The sequence below is a fragment of the Brienomyrus brachyistius genome, chromosome 21 (assembly GCF_023856365.1).
Source record: "Brienomyrus brachyistius isolate T26 chromosome 21, BBRACH_0.4, whole genome shotgun sequence".
NCBI lineage: Eukaryota > Metazoa > Chordata > Actinopteri > Osteoglossiformes > Mormyridae > Brienomyrus > Brienomyrus brachyistius.
In genome coordinates this window covers 4,725,127-4,747,043 of record NC_064553.1, presented here as the reverse complement: position 1 = coordinate 4,747,043, position 21,917 = coordinate 4,725,127, and the positions used below count along the sequence as shown (strand labels likewise).

The window sequence follows — 21,917 nt, the reverse complement described above, 5'->3', positions numbered from 1 at the left end:
GATAAGAACGCACCGACTGGGATGTCCATATTCTCGGTGTTGACATTCTTTTTATTAGCTGAATACTTTCTTTTAACAGACATTTCTCTAATGAGACTCCAGAACCCCAAAGTAAGCCACCATCCAAACCACATGCTCGCACTGCAGTGTGTGGAAGCCCTCTGTTGGTGGCAGTGATTTAGTCACCCCCCCCCCGTGGCAGTTATTCTGCGAGCCTTTTTTTTTGGGACTGATTTAAAATAGGGTGTCACCACTGGCGTCCCCCACAGTCCCTGTGGACATGAACGGGGATTCATAGTCCCTACTTCCAAAGTGCCTCTCCCCGACCAGGTGAAGGGTTGTCGCCGTGGCGACAGCATTCTGTGTAACTATTTTTGGAAAAGCAGACTGAAAGGGTGGCGTGCGTGTGTGTCTGAAGTCTGCCTGGTGCCTGCAGCAGAAATAAACTGCAAAATGGAAGCTTTATTTGCATGTATCATTTTGCAACACAGATGTAAGCACACTTGGGCTGGTCACAGAGGGGGGGGGGCCAGGGCAGGAGGGCCGCCCTTCCGGCATGTTCCCTTAAGTTGCCGGGGTTTTTCTCTGTAAGCGTCACGCTTCCAGTTGGTGTCCATGATACCAGCCAACCCAATGGGTGCAGGTAGTTTTAAAAACGCAGCCAAAGTTCTGTTTGGTCAATGAAACCGTGTGACCCTCATTTATGCGGAGATGTTGCTTACGTTTTGGTTCGTGCCACAAGGGTCTGCTAAGTCTCTCCAGCTGTGGATAAATCAGCGCACAAGTCTAGCGGAGTCAACTAATCGGGCAGTTTTTGCCTGTCAATCTTAAAACGGAAATTTCGACTGTAAATCATTTTAGGTCATTTGAAGAGCAAGTTTCCAAAATTCGCTCCTTCCAAGGGATGCATTTTCTAGAGACATTTATGTGGACTTACTTCTGGAAATATAATGAAAGTGAGTTTTGGTTCCCGGCACTTTAACATATGAGGAGGAAGTCTTACTTTAGGTCATTGGTGGTCTCATGAAACAGCAAAAAAATGGGCCGAGTGAATTTTGGAAACTTAATTAAGCTTTTCATTAATCCCGCTCTTACAGAATGGGCACCCCCTCCAGCTCTGCCGGTGTCCCTCTGAATGGGGTCCCCACGTGCAGCCAATGCTGTCACCCTCGCCCAGGGAACCAAAGTCGCCACCCTGTCAGCTGCATGGTGGACGCCCGCGTCGCCCGCCCCATCTGGCTGCCAGCGCATACTGAATTCCACCCAGGTGCAGGTCCACCTGCTTTGGAACGGCACGGCGGATCCGCCCACTCGCTGTCAGCTCCCCTAGCCAAACGTCTCGCTCCCAAATACCTTTGTGCAACAATCGTTCCGCTTCAGAATTCCCCAATGCAGCCGCAGAAGAGCCGCACGTCGATCGCAGCATCCGTCGGCGTACTTCAAGACTTTTTCCGGGGGGTTCGGCCCCACCCTCCAGCTCACTGCTCAGAAGCTTTCATCCTCTCACTCATTTTTGCCTGTTAGTGGTGGGGGGGTTAGGGTCAGAAAAAGGATGTTCTTTCATGTCTCGTGGTGTTAATTACTGTCCCGGGTGTTAGTTACTCGCCATAATGTTAACAAATAATTAGTGTCAGCACTCCCTCTGGGCATCGGATGGGGCGTAGGCTCGAGTCCCAACACGCACGTAAGTGCCATCGCACGCCGGCGTCCGTATGACATGAAGCTGCGTGATTTTCATTTGTGGTTTAGCGAGTGTGCGAGTCGGGGGCCATTTGATGCCACACAAAGGATGAAATATGGGCGGGAGAAGGTTCCGGGTTAATGGGGAAAGGCTGCTACCTCCTGTACTGCTGATACCCTAACTTGCCTGCAGTCTGGTTAGGAAATCACAGACCCATGGCATGAAGCCTGTTCCTTTCACCCCCCAGTTCACACCTTTGCTACGAGGTGTAAAGTGGCCAGGGGGTGGGTGTGACCCCCCCTTTCCCCCCCCCCATGCTTCTATTTATACACCCCCAGCTGTTGCGAGGGTGACCTCAGCCGGGATGTCGGCAATAATGAAGCCAGATCCAGCATCGATTACAGTCTCCACTGAAACAGGAACCATATTGGGGGGGGGGCACCACACCGCGAGATATCCCACAGGAATGACCTTTGCATTTCTAGGGGGGAGCTGTTCAGTATTCAGCTGTGAAAATTGTGTTATGTGGCTTTGGGTCGCTACTGGTGGGCATTGTCTATTTTTTAAGGCTGATCGATCTGAAACGCACGGTCTGGGATACCCGTTGTGACGGTGACTGGGGTTCTGTACCCTTAGCCTTACATTTAATGTGTTTTTCTGCTAACCGGATGATTATTTCTGGGGCTGAAGTCCACTTTTGGGGTTTTGTGTGTTTGCCTGTGCGTTAAGCGGCTTGAGGGTTGCAGAAACTGACGAGCCTGCAGATTGGGGCGTGCGGCTCAGCCAGCAGGACTGGTTGCCAGGGTAAACGAATAACTGTACTGGGTCAGTCTTCTGCTTCTGTGGCACAGTTCGCCGCGTTTTCCTGGAAGTTGGTGACTGTGCCAGTCCTGAGGGGGGGGGGGGGTAAGGATGATGACACTGCTCTCTGGGAACGGGACCCCCGTTACCCTGGGCAGGGGGCATCCAGGCAGAATGGGCCGCTTTATTTGGTAATGTCCTCGAGGACGTTCGGACCCGTCCTCATCATACCCGCAGTTAGCTGGAGTTCTATTGGCCTGTGTAGGTGCGGACTAATTTCATTGGCTGATTGAATGGCGTGAGGGTGAACATGCGTCCTTCAGGGGAACATGCGTGCATTCCGTCGTACGGACACTGATGATATTCCAGAGTGGTCGTCTTTGTCCGGTGAGAATGTCGCCGTTAAAAACACCACCCCAACCTGCTACGTGGTAGCCAGACTTGATAAAAGAACGTGGACGAATACTCGGAGGTCGGTAACTGCCCGGATTATTACTGCGGTGGGTAGCAGGTTTAAGTTACTCAAGGGGATTTGTGATCATTACCTTGGGGCAGCAGCTTAACTTGATTAAGCAGATATGTAATAGTGTAAGACTGCAAGCATATCTGCTGCGGGGATAGGGTTGCCATCCTTTGGCACGGTAGTGTCTTTAGCATGCGAAATGCTAAGACCCAGCCGAGGCAGAGCAGTGAGATAGCAGAATGGGGTGAGGGCTGTGTACACAGGCAGGTATCCCTGGTTACGGGTGACCTGCGTGCTTTCAGTGACACCCATTGGCCAGATAATTATGCAATATTCCCAGCATCTTCCACCGCTAGATCAGCCTCGTTCATAAACACGACTTGACAGAAATTCATTCATTCCAAGACATTTACTTCTGTGCTTGTGTACTTTTATTTACACTGTAATCCTGGTAGTTAATGGAATCGGTGTAGGGCAGTGTCTCCCAAACCAGTCCTCGGGGGACACTGATCCACGTTTTTGTTTTATCACAGTTCCCAGAACAGCTGACCGATGCAATCAGGACCTTTAAATGCCTTACAGATACTGGGAAGTGGGATAAAAACAAAAATGGTGGATCCATCCAGTGTGCCCTGGCAACTGGTTTGGCAAACGCTGGTGTAAGAAGTGTCGGTAGACCGGTGGGCCGGGATTTTCAATCGCCCGCTGTGGATTCCTGATCCACTTGATATTCTCCAGACAGCTGCAGGTGGCAGGGCAAGGAACTCTGGGATTGCTATGTGCATCTAAAATGTCATGATCCTTCCTCCGCAGGGTGCGTTATTTATACTAGGGGGGGTGAATATTGTGTGTGTGGGAGGGCGGGCGGGGGACGGGTGGTGGTGGTGGGGGGGGGGGGTGCGCAGTCAGGCTTGGCAGAAAAATATACGACTCCCCCAATTCATCATAAAATGGTTTATGTAATGTTTTGCTGCTAACACTGGTGCTTAGGGTTCACCACGATCATTTTAATTAAGTTGTTGCTGTCTTGCGTGTTTTATTTTTAATCATAAAAACGACTGGATTTTGTGAATACTCGCTAGTCACCACTAGGTGGTGCTGGTCATGCCGCGTCGCAAGGCTGCAAACCCGTGTACATTGTTAGCGATACAATTGTTGTTATTATTTTCACTTTTGTGATACGGCACTGAGTCTTTTTTTCAGGCAAGCAAACATAAAAATAAAACCTAAAAGTTTTACAAATTCTCAAAGCCTTGACTAGGCTAAGCAGCTGGAAGACTGATGGATGGACAGATATTTTTCAGAATAAAAATACAAATTTCACATGGAAGTAAATGTCGACGTACTGGTGATAATAGTGAAAGCATTTTGAATCCGCACTTTGTCTCTTCTTTTCTTGGTGCTTGTTGCTTGGCTGATGCACTTTGTCATGGTGACCTACATATACTGCTGGGGCGAATACCTGGCTAAAAGTGGAACCTCCACAGGCCGTATGACAACCCTTCAGATGCCCCTTGCTAGAACAGGAAGCAGTCGAAACGCGAATCTAGCTCAGGTTAGCGTGCATTCGACGATCCGTGTCGAGTAGATCGTTTATTTTTTTTTTTTGTGTGTGTGTGTCATGGCTAGAATCTGCAACATCGCCTACCTTAGAGGAATGCATCGCGGTGGACAGCTGCACCAAACGTGGAGTTTTCTGCTTTGGGTTTTGGGGGGAGCTGACGGTAAACTAAGTCATGCTAAGTTTAGCGGCTGGACATTTGTGTAGTTCGGGTTGGGAATTGGGGAGGGGGAGGGGGAGGTATTTCTTTTCCCACAATGCACCACACACACACACACACACACACACACCTGCTGTCCAGATTGCCCGACAGCCAGGTCCTTGCACGGGTTCATGTTTCGGAATGAAGCGAGCTGCTGGCTGAGGTGATAGTTTGCCCGTCTCTGGGACCCCCGGCAACGACTCGACAGAACAGGAGTGGGTTGGGAGCCCTCGTCTCTCCCGAAATTTGAGATACAATGCGCTCGACCATCCGCCGCGGAACGAAGGACGAGAAGAAATCTGCGTCGCGCTGCACCGTGCGGAACCGTCACGTCCTGTGGTGAGCGGCGTGCACCGGGCCGGTGTCTCACAGAGGGGGCGGCGGAGTCCCCCCCCCCCCCCCCGCCAAACCTGCAGCCGGCAGCGCCGTCCCGCCTCCCTTCCAGAATGATGATCAAAGAGACCTCGTTGCGGAGAGACCCTGACCTGCGGGGCGAACTGGCCTTTCTCGCTCGCGGCTGCGACTTTGTCCTTCCATCCCGTTTCAAAAAGAGGCTAAAGTCGTTCCAGCAGCAGCAGGTTAGTCACGGTCCCGATGGCGGGTGCCCACATACCTTCAGAGACACACTATTTGCGGGTAGATACCAATGGGTCTAATAATAACCTTGAGGGCAAGGAATACAGTGTCAGAATGAGTCTGGGTGGCAGGGCCTGGGGTGGGGGGTGGGCAGGGGAGACTGCTACAGCTGTCGCGGTGGGGACGTTCTCTATAGGAGGGCTCGCTGGTTCATTTTCCCAGAATGCTCATCCAGTATGACGGGCCCATTCGTCCTTTATTCACCCTCTGCCTTTATAAGTGAATTAAGGGCCGCTGAGGTTCGGACTGGGTCAGGGCAGGGGTGGTGCCCTCTGCGAGAGAGAACCACAGGTGCCGGGACGAGGGGGAGCCCTTAGATGTGGGCCCTTCGTGAAGACCTGGACTAGGCCCCTGTTTAGTCAGCCAGCAGCTGCATTTGGAAAGGTGTTATGACTCCTCCCCCGAGCCGCATGGATATTCCGCCTTATCTGCTCGGCTCATTAGTGCTGAAAAGCCGGAGCCGTCTTGCCCGGCACAGATCTGCCCGATCCATGTGGTCTGGGCGTGTGAAGAGCATCGATCTCGCCCATCGTCTTCATGTTTATTCGAATCCCAGAATCCAGCTTTTAATGTCAAGTTGTGGTTTTAGAAGATTATTGACATGTGTCTGATAATGAGATTCTTGTGTGCTTCTCTCACACTAAATAAGGACAACAACAAAGAAAGTGTAATAATAAATGTCAGGTCTTAGTTCATGTAGTGGGAATTGCAACAGGTTCAAAAATGCTTTAATTCATTTGTTTTTTTTTTTTTTGCTTTTTATTTTTGATTGCTTGTTATGATGTCATAGATAAACCTTTGACGTCTTTGTTTCGACACTCGCCAAACTTCTCAGCATTTACTGTGCACTTGCAGACGTATTCCTGTAAAATGTGTGTCGCCTCTCGGCTTCTGTCATCCGTAGGAGTCTGAATCGGTCGGCTTCCTAGTAACACATGTCACTCCTGCCTCAGTGCCTGAACTTTACAGCCGGACCTTAATCCCTGACATTTTGAGATGTGATCCGTGCCTCTGCTGTTTGCTCTGGGTGAGCGCAGCAAGTTGGAGTTGAGAGTCCTCAGCCGCCCCCCCCCAGCAGGGAACTCATTAGCCAGCGCCTACTGATGATGTCACGGGCTGTGCGATGGCGGAGCGCCGTTCGTTTTGCATGACACTCTTTCTGATGCACACACAGCATACTCGCACATCACTCTGTCATGGCTGTGCTACAGACGGACAAAAGTGTGTAAGCAATGGACTGAGCAGTGGAATGAGTTTGTACATTTTATGGCCTAACCTACAAAAAAAAACAGTTTTCTCATATTCACTGTAGAGCAATAATGCTGCATTGAAGAATATTACTCCCCGTCCATTTATCATCTCACAGCTACTCCTGGTCAGGGTTCTGGAGGGGGGGGGGGGACCTTGGAGCCAGGTAGCTCACAAGGAACAAGGGTGGGAGAAAGTTCCCCATCATTCATGTAATGTCAATATCTAGTCCTACAGGATAATATTTTAAGGCAAATGGCGTGTGGTTCGTGCTTCTGGGAGTGTCAGCCTCTATTCCTGACCTGTGTAACTTTGACTTGGTTCAAGTGTCACAGTGTCTTAAAGAAGTGTTTGAGGTACTTGTGTAGTTGATGCGGCGGCCAAGGAACTTGACCTGTCTTTCGAAAAACCGGAAGGTATCTAGATTGCCAAAGGCTGGTTTCCTGACGGCTTGTGAGATGTCAAGTATTCAGACCATACAGGAAGATGACTGATTTATTTATTTTTTCTTATATATCCCCTTTCACTAGATCCAGAACAAGCCAGAGAAGAAACCCGGAACGCCCCCTCCTTGCCCGTCTCCAGGGCCGTCCGCGCCCACCCCCCGTCCACCAACTCCTCCTGTTAGCAATGTGCCAGCGGCACCCCCGCCCATTTCCGTAAACATTCCACGCTTCTACTTTCCCAAGGGAATTCCAAACTGCGGCTCCAACTTCGACGAGGCCATCGCCAAAATCGAGGCTGTGTTCGTCGAGTTTGAGGAGGAGAAAGCTGACATTTATGAAATGGCAAAGGTCACAAAGGTAACCCCCTCTGCTGTCAGGGGAGAGTACGCAAGCGGACTGGGAAAGATCTAAGTTTGCCACAGGGGCCTGTGGTCCAATCAGAGTGTGAGACCGACAGGACGTGACCTCACTTCCTCTCTGCAGGCTTGTGGCTGCCCACTCTACTGGAAGGCCCCCATGTTCAACTGCGCTGGGGGAGAGAGAACAGGCTTTGTTTCGGTCCACTCTTTTGTCGCAATGTGGCGGAAGTAAGGAAGCCGTCCATAAGACCTTTGGGCCTGTGATTCCCTGTGGGTGGGGGTAGGGATTAGCATGTGGAGACCACAACGCCATTAATTGCTCTATGTAACAGGGCTGACTGCTAGTCTGGTCTGAGGTTACCACAACACAAACAGAACATATCGATGCACACAAACATTTGTGAAAACTTAAACCATACAGATCTCTGCTAACGATTACGGTCACCTGACCCCGTTCTCTCTGCTCAAGGTTGTTGCACAGCTGCTATGATGACGCATCGAAGTTTGTTTACTTGCTGGCCAAGCCAGGATGTAATTACCTGGAGCAGGAGGACTTCATCCCACTCTTACAGGTACAGCCGGTGGGGTTGGGGTCACTGCGACAACTGTGACAGGACCGCAGTATTGCTGCGTCCACATACTCTGGGTTTTTCTGAAGCATGTCATCGCCGTCCAGTAAACACATTTTTCTGGCTGACTACAATCCTCGTAAGTTGAAGAAAAACATCAAGCTGTTCACTGGCGGCCGTGTGAAGTTTGCATTTATGGTACTAAGGGCGTCTCAGCGTTCTTCTTGATTCATTTTGTACAGTAACTTCGGAGAAGATGCATTTTTCACTCTCCTGAAATAATGCATTTTTGGACATTTGTATTTTTCATTGGTTTGTGTAAGAGCTACTCCTACTGAGTAATTTCAGAGTAATTTCACATGTGTGTCGGGCACCATCTTCCTCACAAGCACCCCGCCCTCTCACCCACCTGTGTGTCACACTTTCTGTCGGCCGTATCCCTGTTCGTTATACGTACTGCCGTCCCTGTGACCCCCCCCAGGACATTGTGGACACTCATCCGGGGCTGACGTTCCTGAAGGACGCCCCCGAATTTCATTCCCGGTACATTACCACGGTAAGCGGCCTGCTTCGCCCTCCCAGTTCCACGGCAGGTTTCCTGGCTTCGCCCCACGTATCTTAACTCCGGAAGTCGGCTCGAGGATGAGTTTCACTTGGTGCATGTGGAGCTGTATGACAACTAGTGGTTGGGGTGGGGTGTTGTGGGGTCTTTATGAAATCAAATCCACATGTGGACCTTGGCGGGGGGGGGGGGGAGGGAGTGAATGGGAAAAGCAGAGGGTGAAGAGCAGGGAACACGTGCCGGGGACATCAGCAGGCCCTATGTCACGGAAAGAATGACCCCCCCCCTCCACACCTTCCAGAACAGCCGGCACATACACGGCCATATTTAGTCACTTCCTCCAGTGAAGGCAGCCTCAGCTTCCCCCTGGGGTGGGGGTTGTTGGCAGAAGCTCCAGCCGTATGAGCTGCACACCACTTGCTTGCTGTCGTCATTCTGTTTATTTTTCGGCCTTCTGATGGTACTCTGACATTTATATAACGTAGAGTGGAGTACAGTACGGCCTCCTAAATATTTGGCACCCCCAGACTGGTTTATATTGTACAGTTTCACGGGCTGGGAAAGCAAAGCCAACGGGTTGATGGCCATGATTTTATAAATGGAACTCTTTCCATTTTTTTTCCAAATGCAAACCGAATGCACAAACGCAGGCGTTCATACAATATCGAGTATAACAGAGTAACTTTCTCAGTGTACAGGTCATACCGGTCCGATTCAGAAGGTAAATCTATCTGGCAGGCTGGTGAATTGTTTGCTAAAACAGGCTAGAAATAATGTTAGCATAGAACTTAGCTGGCACTGTGCCCCTAAGCGAGCTGAATCTGGTCCAGAACTCACTGGTGTACTCCGCTGCCTGGGTGCCCATTTGGTAATGCTGGCCCCAGAGCTCAGCCTGGTAGCCGAGCGTGAAAGCGGGCTGCACCCTGCCATTCTGCGTCTCAAGGTTCACCTGAGCCATCTCCTGTTGGGCTACAGGTGATCCAGAGGATCTTCTACACAGTGAACCGCTCCTGGACAGGAAGGATCGCCATGATGGAGCTACGTAAGAGTAACTTCTTGCAGGTATGGCCTGTCCCATTTTCAGAGTCGTGCATGTGTGCGCCGACTACTGTGGCAAATTTGAGTGGCATGTGGTCGGTAAAAATTTACCCTTCAAATGGCACGTGTCTTTGGTCGTAGACCATGAAAACTGTTGCGGAGGAACAAGTGCATAAGCCAGGATATGAGTTAGATTGTGGAAAAATGAAAGACTTTGCACCAATCGGGTAGTATAGTCATTGAGTGACACATGGGAATTCTTTGGTTAGACGCTAGCCCTACTGGAAGAGGAGGATGACATCAACCAGATCACAGACTACTTCTCCTACGAGCACTTCTACGTCATTTACTGTAAATTCTGGGAGCTGGACACAGATCACGACCTTTTCGTTGACCCCAAGGACCTGGCGAGGTACAATGACCACGGTGAGTGGAGATCCTACTGCAGGAATGGACGTGTCAGACAGGAGAGCAGTGAGCCCCAGCTGACGCCTGTTGTCTTCTCCCAATAGCCTCTTCGAGCAGAATCATAGAGCGAGTATTTTCCGGGGCCGTCACTAGGTGAGTTTGCTGGAGCATAGATGCTGGATTGTCTTGATTTACCCTCCTGGTCATTTTTTTGTCCAGGTTTGTACTGAAAAATACCCAGGGTGCTGCTTATATGTGTTCCCATTCACCAAGTCCGTTATCAAATATTTACCCGACCAATGACAAGTATTTCCTGAATAGAGACCAGCCTTTGTTGACCCATTTACACGATCATTTACGCCCCGTCTTTGGTCTCCGTCCTCAGGGGAAACTTGGTGCAGAGAGAGGGCAGGATGAGCTACGCCGAATTCGTCTGGTTCCTCATTTCCGAGGAAGACAAGAAAAACCCTACCAGGTATCTCATGACATCTGCGACATGCGTTAACCCCTGTCGCAGAGGGCCGGAAGCCTGCGGCGTCTCTGGCATGGAGTATATATCAGAGGTGACACGCAGAATTCCCAGCATGCATTCCTAGCATGCATGTCTGTAAATTGCAGTTGAATACTCGGCATCGATTGGACACAGTGTCCAGAGCATGTAGAACCCATAGCATACGTTTGACATTTGTCGGCTGAAAACCCAACCACATCGCATCTGTCTGTCTGTCCCGACCTCTGCAGCATAGAGTACTGGTTCCGCTGCATGGACCTGGACGGTGACGGGGTATTGTCCATGTACGAGCTCGAGTTCTTCTACCGGGAGCAGTGTGAGCGCATGGAGACCATGGGCATCGAGCCGCTGCCCTTCCATGACCTGCTTTGCCAGATGTTGGACCTGGTGAAACCTAAGTGCCAAGGTGAGCTGGAACCCCTGCACCTTCCCCAGCATCCAGACGCATAACGAGGCACCGTGTCTAAGCCAGAACCCCAATCTAAAGCCTTCATCCTGCTGAAGAGGGTGGTCCAGGCTGATCTACCCACCCTGCAGAACATTTACCTCAAGAAGCAGGAACTCGCCACTTACAACCATCCATTTTCTGTAATGCTATAACTCTACACCGTTTATAATTCAGGCAGCGGTGGAATTTATCAAATACACATTTAATATATGAATTTCTTGCAGTTAAGGTAACAAGCTTATACTAAGTACCAGATTCCAAACATCTGCATTACTTCTGTTCTGAGAGCACATGTTTAGCTCTGCAGCACAGTCAGTTCAAATCTTTATCAGAATATAATCAGGGACACAGAGAAAGAGTTACATAATAAAAGGAGTTTTTTTAAATTAAAGTCTGATTTAGCCAAAATGCAAATATGACGGGTGTGGCCAATGGGGTGGCCAGGTTTCGGTCTAGGGTGGCCACAGACACCCCCTTGCCACCCCCCATATCTGCATATAGTTGTAGTCGAAATGTGTACTTTGCATGTGACAAATAAAGCCTATGAATCCTTGAATGACAGTTTGCCATTCATCGTTGTTATTCAGCATTAAGGCATTGTATCGAGTGTCCATTTAGTGGCCGGTATCAGAGGTCCTGATGAACCTGCCCAGGGTTGGTGCTGTGGGACCTTGTGTATGTGTGAAATTCTCCGGGAGCTACTCCAATCACAGCAGCGCAGACTGTTTTCAACGGAAACTCTATAATTGAATCTGGTATTCAGATCATCAAATATTTATACATACTTATTTATACTTCTTGGCCCGGCAGGTTAAAATTGTCCCACATCTTAAAATAGTGTGTTGGACCTGGTTAGGGTTCAAGTTGCACTTGTTCAGATTTGGCTCCTGCATTGTCGGGTTGGATATGACACTCAGGGCCTGTATTAGCATGTAGTTCACACCCCGTTTCCAAAACCACACCCTAAAATTGCTGAACCTCTGACTGAATCTGCTGTAACTATGACGACCCGGCGGCCGCTATCTCCGCAGGGAAGATCACTCTCCATGACCTGAGGAGATGCCGGATGGCGCACATCTTCTATGACACCTTCTTTAACCTGGAGAAGTACCTGGACCATGAGCAGAGAGATCCCTTTGCAGTACAAAAGGTAGGACCAGAGTGGTCGTACTTAATGGGGGTGGTACGATTCACGATTGGAAATGATGCACCTGCATAAAAGCTCATGATGTGACTGGCCCGATTTATAAAAGGGTGCCCCCAATACAATTTGGGATGAACTCTGAATACGTCGTTTCTAACAGCTTTGCTTCGGTTAAATATGATTTATTAATATATAATTATTCGTAGAGTAATCTGCCAGTTGTCATGGAGATGCAAGGAATGTTCTCAGGAGCATTTTGTTTTTCTGGGATTTCCAGGATGTGGAGAGTGAAGGTCCGGAAGCTTCCGATTGGGACAAGTACGCCTTGGAGGAGTACGAGATCCTGGTAGCAGAGGAAACAGCCAACGAGCAGTTACAGGAGGGGTGAGACTTGCATCACTGACTCCGGAGTGCTCTGCACCAGGACACAGTACTGAGATACAGCACCTAAACACAGTACTGAGATGCAGCACCTAAACACAGTACTGAGATGCAGCACCTAAACAAAGTACTGACATACAGCACCTAAACACAGTACTGTGATAGAGCACCTAAACACAGTACTGAGATAGAGCACCTAAACACGGTACTGAGATAGAGCACCTAAACACGGTACTGAGATAGAGCACCTAAACACGGTACTGAGATAGAGCACCTAAACACGGTACTGTGATGCAGCACCTAAACACGGTACTGTGATGCAGCACCTAAACACGGTACTGTGATGCAGCACCTAAACACGGTGCTGAGATAAAGCACCTAAACACGGTGCTGAGATGCAGCACCTAAACACGGTGCTGAGATGCAGCACCTAAACACGGTGCTGAGATGCAGCACCTAAACACGGTGCTGAGATGCAGCACCTAAACACGGTACTGACATTCAGTATTAAGGCTGAGTGGAGACAGCCAGTGAAAGAGTTCAGTAATTTGTTACTGAGATTTTGTAGTGATATTGAAGTCTACAACTTGAACCTAGTGATGGGGTTTGATGATGAGACTGAGCGCCAGAAAGCAGTACAGGGACGCTGTCTTTTGCAGTAACCAGGGGAAACATACAGTGAATTCCTTAATGCAGTAATGGCTACCTTGACAATAAATTGAAAATATTCTCATTAAACGTGAATATGTGGTTTATTTGCAGTGAGGAGAGAGATTCCTGCCAACTCTAATACTGTTTGGCATTTTTTCTGCCTGCTAGGTCTTTTGAGGAGGATTATGAATCTGACGAGCTCACCGTCCCAACGGAAATAGGAAGTAAAAAGGACAAACTGGTCATTTCCGACCTGTCAGCATGAGCCTCGTGCGCAAAAAACCCTCCCCCCAACTCCTTAATTTGCGATTTTCTCTTATTCTCTGGAAAGGGAATTGCGCGTTTTTTCTACACTTTCGAAAAGACATTGCGTGTGTGTGTGTGTGCGTGTGTGCGTGCGCGCGTGTGCAATAGCACTGCTTTTAAACCAAAATGCTCTCTGTTTTGTGCAATATGTCTTAACCTGTAGATTTGGTTTGCCTTTTTGCTTTTTTTTTCCTGTTTTACTTTTTTTTTTTTTTTTTTTTTTTTGTAATGCACCGATTACCGAAAGACTTTAAAAGCTGTAAATCACGTAGGGCATCCAAGCGGTATATACATTACATTTCAGGGAGACTGGAATTATCCTGCCAGTTTTTACCAGATCCGAAAGGGTCATGCATATTCACAACAGTTAAAATATTTTTACCTAAAAAGTACACGTACGTGTACACAGTTTCACTCCAGGTTATGTTGGTCGTGAATGCATTTGACGTATATCAATATTAAGTTAAAGTCAACATAGAATGAATTCTGGTTTGTTTATTTTATTTGATTTCTTTTTTTGTGCATGGAACACAATTTTTGAATTGTAAGAACATCTTTCACTGCACCGGACTGGTTCGAATGTCACTCTGAAGACTTACCCTGCGCTGTTTAATACGCCCTAGTGGTCGTTTGTGGTATCACATGGTGTGATGCGTTCCACTGAGACTCTCATTCGTGAGGGGTGTAGATGCCTTATAACAAATTACAGGGATAAGAAAAAAAAACGGCTGAGCCTGTAAATAGTCTTAACAGTGTTTATTAACAGTCGTACAAAAGTAAAATCTCAGTCTTTGTTATTTTCACACACTGCGTCAGTATGTTTTTATACGACAGATCATGTAAACATAATTTAAAGAGTCTAAATTAATCTGCTCGGCTGGCGCCACATCTGTGATGATTATTCGGTAGTTACATTTTCGAATGAAAAGAAGGCTGTATTTGAATTAATTTGGAAATAATAGGATCAGTATTATGTCATTATAAGAGTTTAAAATAAGTCACCGTAATTTATTTCACCCATCTGAGAAAGCCATAAGAAAGAATTCAGCAACTGTTGGAAGTTGTGATAACAATAGGAAAAAAACCGTATCCGTTCACTTGTTCATAATAAAGGTTTCCGAACACGCCACTTTGAATATTTTGTACATTTCTCGGCCATAAAAATGTGACAAAAACCATATGCAACTGTTTTCTTCTGTACATTTCAGAGGAAAACTCAAATAGGAGTCGCTGCCAGTGTTGTGTACAGGGTGTGTTAATTATACCAGTTTGTGATTGATCTGCACTGCCTCTGGTATCGTGAATTCATCGATCTCTACATGTTCAGTTCTATTAGATTTTAATAGCGAAGGTCCTCGTTTTGGTAGCTAGAAGCCCACACGGCGGCTCAGTAGCGCCCCCCTGTGGTGACGCGGCGCCATGAAAGCTGCCTCCATCCATTTCCAAATACATTTGCTACGGCGCGCTGTGTCGTGCAACGCGAGTTAATACCCATAGTCTGCTTTGCTTTACTCTGCCATCCTGTGCATCTTTCTTTGTAATTACTGTAAAATATCTGAAGCAAAAAAGCATATATGCATTCAATTGTGTCGTACAGTATGTTTTTTTCTGTAGTTTTTAATCTTGAAAATTCGATGGAGAGTTTTATATAGCCATTGTAAATCTCTTTGTATTTTATTACCCCAAGCGATCAGCTGCGCCACTGAGTGGCGCTGGGTTTTTAAATTATGATATTTTGTGCATTAAAGCTTAAATAGGTTAACTTTATATCTGAGTTCACTGTACGAAGACAATCAACTGGACGTTTGAGAGTGTTTTCGGCTTTTGACAAGCACTTCTTAGTCGATATTACCTTGGAAGCAATATTACTGCTGTGAAGATGATTTATGGGATCGGGCGGAGCGGTTGTTCGACAAAACCAAATACATAAATTAAAACTTGAGGTTAACTGTCGTAAGGCGTTTAACGCGCCCCGCTGTTATCCTCGTACTATGCAACAGGCAGCTATCGTAGCTACGAGCTGTAACTGCAGCTTCCTGCCAGTTTAACTCCATTCGGACTTTCATACGGTTTGTTGGCGGTTTCTCTTTTTTTTTCGTTTGCGGACTATGAAGAGTTGCGTAGGCTCCCTTTCTGAAATGCTGTAATCGGGTAGGATTGGTGTTTGCATGCTTTTCTTCCTTTTGAAATTGTGAGACAAAGAAATAAACAAATTAAAGCTGTCTTTTCTCCTTGGGAATACTGTGCCAGTGACTGTTACATACACTGTCAGAGCACACTGGCGATCGCATTTCTGCATCGCCAGGTGTACCTGGGTGTCCCACTCCTTATTCCTGCTTCCCCTGTGTCATCCGTTAATGGGACACTAGTCGGGAAACCAGCGGTAGGTCACATGATAACCTGGAAATAGGTTAATGCATTGTTTCACATTCTGGTCCTCAGGGACCCCATTACAGTCCACGTTTTTGTACCCAAGGAGCGGGTTGGGAAACACTGGGCTATTGTTTTAGCCTGCTTAGGCTGCATGGAAGTAGACCACAACCGCAGGTCGACCAGAATCTGACCGCAGGCTTCGTTCATGAAGGGTTCTTTGGTCCTCCAGCCTTTCGCAGTCTCCCGCCAGCAAACATAGGAGGCCTAGTTTGTATACCTTATCATGGGGCCTCCCTGCGCACACACAGCGACTGACAGCGTGTGTGTACAGACCACGGTTGCCGTGGATCTGAAGGGCCCTCGCAGGTCACACCCCCCCCCCCTTCATCGCTACCACCCCGGTCGCCTGGAGAGGAGGAATCGGGCCACAATGCCAGAGCTGTTCCGCTGCGCTGCATCTCGACGCCGTCAGCCTGCTGTTTGGAAACCTCGGCTTCTTCTTCAGTCTCGTCTCGGGGCCCAGATACGCAGGACCTCACGACAAAGCGGCAGCCTCCACGGGTGGTTCGACGGCCATTTCCCGCTGCCAAAAACCTGCCTTCAACACAGACGGCAAGAAACAAATGGCAAAGAATGTCCTTGACTCCAAAAGCCACGTTTGCCTCGAATAAAGAAAATATTCTCAAGCACCACAGTGGTTTATGAGACGGAACAGAAAGTGTCCCCGTTATGCAGCTTGCTGCCTATTTTTTTTGTTTGTTTTTTTTAGCCAGCGCTGCTGGAACCTGCGTGCTGCTGGCGAAGGGAACAAGCCAGGAGATCGGTGGTGAATATTAGTCAGTAATGCAGAGCGATTGCTTTTGTTAGCGCTAAGAACAATGGCTGCCTTATGCTGTGAAAATATAGGTCATCGAAGTGGGGGGGGGGGAGGGGTGCCCTTAAAAATATGAAACACAACTATGTTGGGCCAGAGTCACTCCGGGAACATCACCAAGGTTTTAAACAATAGGGAGAACAAAGAGACGTGTTTGACTCAGCCTAGCAGAGTGGCTTTGTGTTTGCTGAACTTTCACTTCCAGATCATTGTAGGTGACACACACTATCCATAACTGAGAGACAATGAATTGGCCTGAGCAGATTGTTTCTGGGTTGCGGAGAGAACTTGAGTACATGGGGGGGAAAAAGATACACACAAACAAAGGTAGGTTACCCTAATGCCACGTGTGCAGACAAGCCAAGGGATCAAACACGGAATCCTGGAGGTGTGAGGCTTTAGTGTGAACCCGAGTCACCATGTTACCCTCTATCTCCTTAAATCAGTGTTTCCCAAAACGCTCCTTACAGACCCCCAGACAGTCCACATTTTTGCTCCCAACACACCTGTAGCAGGAATTCACTGCTCTTCATTGTTTGGTTCAGGTGAACTGGGCAAGAGAAAAAAAAATGTCTCTGAGGACTGGGTTGAGAAGTACTGCCTTAAATTACCCAGTCTCTCATTCTCTTAGGCGGTATTCAAGCCGTGAGGGATTAGCGGGATTGTTTGTCTTTACTGCCAGTAGAAAATGACAGAGCAGCTGTGGATATCGCTAGGGAGCTCTGTGAGATGTAGAGTCTGATGCTGCTGTAAGGGTGCATCCCACTCTCCTGAGAATGGGCCCACACCAGGGCTGGGCTGGCCATCTGGCATACCAGGCATTTTCCCCGCAGGATTAGCAAAACTGATCGTGAAACATCCGCAAAACATATCACTGAGGCAAAAGTTATTATGGTACCCCCCCCCACACACAAACACACACACACAAACTTTAGAAAATCCATTATGGAGTTCTCTTCCCCTCTCAAGTACCACATTTTTCACAGGGCCCTTTGGGACCCCAGTGTCCAGGGCCAAAATTTAATCCCAGGCTAGTCCTGGCCCACACAGACCGAGTCTGAAATTTTCCTCTCCTTAATTTCAGTGGCATGAGGTCTACACATATAATCATGTCATCAACGTGTTTGGTGTAACATCACCTGATTCCTTTTGAACTGTGGCACTAAGGTAAACCGCAGCGCTAGCGAGTGCATGTCTGTCAGCACGCACGCGCGCGTGTGTGCATGCGCGCTCACGCGCGCGAATCAGTCAGAAAACCAGGCCTCTGCAAGCCGTCAACACACGCTTTTATTAGCATTTCGCTTTGTACGCAGCTTTTCTGAAGTGAGATGGGTTAAACCACTTGTTTACTTGCTAAACCAATTATTCTTTAATTTTTCACAGAAATCTGCATGCCTGCCAGCCTGCTGTTGGCCATAGTTTCAGACCCCGGACTCCCCTGCGTCGAAACAAACACAAAAAACGTTAAATGACATTTAATGTTTCCACAGCTCCTTAGTGTCTGTCTATGACACATATGAAATCCAGTGAGGCCAAAACTAAATGCGTTGTTTAGAAATTAAAGCAATTCCGAGCTTTGGAAAAAAAAACATTATACAATGACGAACGGACTCGTTCCCACGGCGACGCTGGATGACGACTCTCCTATAATCTTATTATAACAAAAATACAAAACTTAGTGGAACTAATGTAGCTCATGCATTGTGATCCCAATGTTTTTTTTTTTACTATTTTTTGTTTTATTCTTCTGAAGTTAGATATGCAGTTTCAAATTAATCACAGGGTTTTGGACAGGAGCGCACCGAGTTAATTACACCGCAGCCGCGAGGTATCATGGCACGTCCGGCTCTCCGCTAGCAGACGTCTGTGATCCGGTCCCTTTTAAGGGATGTCCTGCGGTGTCCCATGTATTGCGGACCTTCGGAAACTCCGGCGAGGATATGATTTCACTGCTCGTTGAAATTATTTAATTTCGATCACGTTTGATCAGAGTCAAGGAAAAAAAAAGCTGGAATGCAGTAAGGAAATGAAATCGCATGTATAAATGTGTCTTCAATTTGCAGTGAGTAATAAGTTTAAGCCCCGTATCTCATGATGGAAAACCCACGTTAATGATATCACAGCTTCCACGGCGTAACGTTCCCACCGGCCGAAGAAATCCGAACCTGAATGGGAAAGTGGAGGGGTGGTATCACGGCCCCCCGGAAAGCGGCTCCCCATCTGAGCAACAAACGTAACCGCGGGAAAGTATCCAACAACAGGGAAAAAACCGTGTTTACTTGTCACCATCCTTCAACGGAGTTCATGTTTTTTCCAGTTAATCTAAGGTGAACATACAGGCATTTGCATTATCCAGTTTGACCTGAAGGGGGAGTGCTTCATCTCATAGCTATAAAACCAAACCCATCTAAACTTTCATTACAAACTGTTAAAATGCCATTCCTACTCCCCCCCCCCTTCTATTTGAAAATCTGTGGTTGATTACATATGTTGTAATGGAAAATCTGTATTGGTGACCCCCCCCCCCCCCACTCAGTTCAGCTCCTATGCCCCACTTGACGTAGCACTTTGGGAACTCGATCCCAAACAAAAGCGGCAGAACGCATAACAGCTCCTCAACTCGCAGCCGCCAGGAATAGGGAGGTTATTCCATTGTACGCCCCCCAGGGGCCATGACCCGGGCAGGCTCTACATGCTCGTGACTCGCTGTCTGAGCATGTCTTTGTTCCGTACGGCCGTCACACCTTAGAGAGACTCTATGATTTGATGTTTCTGTCGGACGTCTAGGAAAATCCAACTGTTTTTTTTTTTTTTTTTTTTAACTCCTGCAGATCCAGGGAGAGGGACGTGCAGCTTCTTGCCTGCGCAGCCGCCAGCGTTTGAATACTGCAGACTGATCCTCCTCCCGGTCTTGCCGTCTCGCTGAGGAGGGACCAGTGAGTGAGCGCCCCACTGCCCCTCGCACCTTCACCCGATCTCAGCTTGGTCCCCCAGGCGTGTTCGAGTAGCCATGATGGCGCCATCTGCAGCCTGGACATTGGTATTGCCTCATTAATGAGACACGCGTGACCATGCGGGCTCTCAGCAAACTGGGACAGGACAGCCCACTAACGTATAGCGGTTGTCATGACAACCACGACGATTACAACGTGAGCGACACCGGAATGTAGTAGAAGGCTTTTCGTGCTTTTCTGTGATGCAGGATTTGGTTGATCATTGCTATATAACATGTGTTGTATTGAATCATTAAATCACAATTGTACATAATCCAGATGATATCTTAACAATTTGGAACAGGAAGCTAAACTGTCACCATGGTGACGGATGCAGGTTGCTACAGGCCACAATCAGTATAGACTCCAGGCTGAAGCAGGGCTGCCCCACTGTCTTGCCCTCTTAACCTCTTCTTTGATAAGCATCCATTGCTGGTGGCTTTTGCTTTTTCTGAAAACCTTCCAACCAATCAGATAAGTTGAAAGAGATTTGTGCGCTGCGTTGCTAGATCTTGTCGGAGCATCTGAAGTGCGCCGGCCGCCCGGCCTCGGGGGAATCATTCCTGTCCGGAGTGGGAATGGCACCCACTCTGTGGGAGGAGCAGCAGCGGTGGGTCTTTAAACGATTAGCTGAGAGCTCGTTCTGCGGCGTAGAATCAAATTAGGGCGCAGAGGAGCGACTTGGGGCTGAGCCAGGAAAAACAAAGCACAGCACCAGCCTCTCCGGTGCATATTCTGCTGACCCCAGCTTGTAAAAAAAAAAAAAAAAAAAAAAATCACAAAAGAGATGTATACAATGAAATCACAAACACTGGAGATTTTCCACTTTTCCCAGATCAAAAGTCTGTTAGGGTGTAAATGATTTCAAAGCGGGATGATGCATTTTTTAAGAGGGGGAGACGGAACAGCAGGGCACAGATGGGAATCCAACACACATGGTTTCAATCGAGGGACGAGAGATGCGGACGACTCGCCCGGACTTTGGCTGGAAGGCCGGGCAGCAGGTACGGACATGTGACTGAATGCCTCCGAATTATGTGGATAGCCATCAGAAGAGCCAGATGCACAAGTCCGGTAACATAAAAAGTAAATAAAAAAATCAGCCGTAATGGTCAATTTAAATTTGAATTCACGCTGAAGGCTGTTATCCGCGGATTGTGGCTGACTTACAGCACGCTCCAGTATCCATGTGAAGCTAAAGACGATTACCCTCCAGGACAAACGCTTTCCAGTTTAGGAAAAGACCGTAAAACTGAAACAGACAGAAAGCTACCGCAACCATGTCCGTCCCAAGGCCTTGCAACATAAGTGATTACACGCAGCGAGGGGTGAATAGAAGACCCCCCCCTCCCCACAAACACTCCCCTTAGATTATGTAGAACACAAACTCTCCTAAGTCGCTCTGGAGTGGAGCCCCTTGTCTGGCAAATTGAGTGTGGGCAATGTCACAGGTATGTGATGTCATCAGTTTCATGGCAACTCCAGATGGTGGCAGCAGACCCCTTCCATGGTGACTGCTGTCTGTTTTTCCACAGCGGGCACTGAAATCCAGGCACAGATGGGCGTCAAACCCAACTTGTAGTCTCTTTTTTAAGAGGTTCAACCTCAGAAAAAAAACATTCCCCCCAGCAGGGGGCAGTATAACTCTGGACTCAATCCGCTTCTACCACGCAGTGAATCAATTACCACCGAAGGATAAAAACTGATAAAAAAAAAAACGGCTGATATTTTCCATGGCAGCCCAAACTGCGACTGCACACTGCAATTAAGCTCTTAAATGGAGTAACAGGAATAGTAACATTTAAACGACCTGCTGGTGTGTAAAGGGTGGCATGCATTACGCACACACACGCGCGCGCGCACACACCCTCGCACGCACTTCCGCGGAGGACAGCGGGATAGTGTGTAAAGAGATGCTCAGGCACGTTCCACTGGGCCACACGCAGGGCCAGCTGAACATAACGACCTCTAAACAGGCCTATTTTAAGCCATCCTCTAAGCACAATCTGACCTCTCAGTTTCCTGTTAGCCTTTTGTGCCTCTCGAAGAAAAAAAAAAAATCAGACAGCGCGAAGCGGTAATTAGCCACATAAATGCTACACCTTACACAAGTCTTAGTGTCTTTAGCGTCTGCCTGGTGGGCGTGAATAGTAGTGAGGAGAACTGGTGATGCTGTTTTCCATGTTTTCTGGGGGTGGGGGTGGTAAAATGGGGCGGGGTTTCCAGGGAAGCCAGAGACGATGTCACGCTCGCCGTCCCTCT

At 48.1% G+C, this 21,917-nt stretch overlaps 1 protein-coding gene across 1 annotated transcript in view; it reads left to right on the top strand.

Annotated features, from left to right (window-relative positions):
- The window catches only part of ppp2r3a (protein phosphatase 2, regulatory subunit B'', alpha), a 58,471-nt gene extending 42,825 nt beyond the window's left edge, over window positions 1–15,646 (top strand). The window contains 12 exon segments of the mRNA XM_048989276.1: window positions 7,123–7,395; window positions 7,522–7,625; window positions 7,867–7,969; window positions 8,448–8,522; window positions 9,504–9,590; window positions 9,836–9,992; window positions 10,079–10,127; window positions 10,360–10,449; window positions 10,716–10,891; window positions 11,965–12,083; window positions 12,355–12,461; window positions 13,278–15,646. Of these exon segments, the coding sequence (XP_048845233.1) occupies window positions 7,123–7,395; window positions 7,522–7,625; window positions 7,867–7,969; window positions 8,448–8,522; window positions 9,504–9,590; window positions 9,836–9,992; window positions 10,079–10,127; window positions 10,360–10,449; window positions 10,716–10,891; window positions 11,965–12,083; window positions 12,355–12,461; window positions 13,278–13,374 (1,437 nt within the window). The 3' untranslated portion in view covers window positions 13,375–15,646.
- Window positions 15,647–21,917: the final 6,271 nt, after the last annotated feature.